A 1,073-nucleotide genomic window follows, 5' to 3' on the forward strand; every position below is an offset into this window, starting at 1 on the left:
TCCACAGTAGTTGGGACTGCAGGTGTGTGCAACCATGCCTGGCTAATTTTTGTATTTTTTGTAGAGACAAGGTCTTACTGTATTACCCAGGCTGGTCTCGAACTCCTGGGCTCAAGCAAACCTCAGCCTCCCAAAGTGCTGGGATTACAGGTGTGAGCCACTGTGCCTGGCCCAATTTGTAGTTTTATTTGTTTAAAGTCAAGCTCGAGGTATAATTTTTTAATACATGCAGTATAGTTCAAGGGTTCCCAGGGCCCTTGCATCATTAGTTTATTTCACATTCACTCATGGCCACCTGTGCCAAGACCCTGCCCTGGACACACTCATACTTGGTAGGGAAGACAGCCGTGGAAACAGACCAGGAAGATTCAGTGCGGTAAGGCCAGGGATGGGGGTGAGAGGGAGCTGGGGGGCAGGAGAGGGAAGCTCTGCACAGGAGATGATGCCTAAACTCAGTAGAGTGGAGAAGGACCCCTGAGAACCAAAGGAGCACTGTGGGGCTCAAAGAGCTCACAGCCTGGGAGTCACCACATCCCAGGAGGCACTTCACACTTGTTCCATTTGGCCTGTGCTGGGTTTTTAAATCTTTGAATCATTGCCAATGCTTAAAAATCCGGAGAGTTCACATAAAAATCCAGAATCCTAGTTTCAAAAACCAGCAAAACAAAACAAAAACACAAACAAACCAGGAGCTCTGTGTCCTACTTGGCAGGACTTCGCATAAGGTGCCCCTCCAGCCTGCCAACCTCCCCCACAGCCCACTTACTATGTTACCTGTTGAGCCCCTCCTCCCTTGAGGCCTGGAGCTGTGCCGTCCACCAAGGTGGCCACTAGCTACGTGTAGCTCTTGAGCACCCAAAATGTGACTAGTCTGAATTGAGATATGCTTAAGCATAAAATGTCCATTGAATTTTGAAAACTAATTTCAAACAATGTAAAATATCTCACTAATAATTTTAAAAATATTGATTACATGTTGAAATGATTCTATTTTTTATGTACTGGGATAAACAAAATATACTAAAATGTTACATATTATTTACTATTATATTGATTAAAATTAACCTCACATG

The 1,073-nt window shown here is 44.4% G+C and overlaps 1 protein-coding gene across 1 annotated transcript in view; it reads left to right on the forward strand.

The window, feature by feature from the left end:
• Positions 1-287: 287 nt before the first annotated feature.
• TFAP2E (transcription factor AP-2 epsilon (activating enhancer binding protein 2 epsilon)) overlaps positions 288-1,073 on the forward strand; it is a 10,759-nt gene continuing 9,973 nt past the window's right edge. The window contains exon 1 of the mRNA XM_011995634.1: positions 288-376. Coding sequence (XP_011851024.1) covers positions 288-376 — 89 coding nt within the window. The remainder of the gene's footprint in view (positions 377-1,073) is intronic.

This window comes from Mandrillus leucophaeus, unplaced genomic scaffold, assembly GCF_000951045.1.
Source record: "Mandrillus leucophaeus isolate KB7577 unplaced genomic scaffold, Mleu.le_1.0 Scaffold493, whole genome shotgun sequence".
Classification (NCBI taxonomy): Eukaryota; Metazoa; Chordata; class Mammalia; order Primates; family Cercopithecidae; genus Mandrillus; species Mandrillus leucophaeus.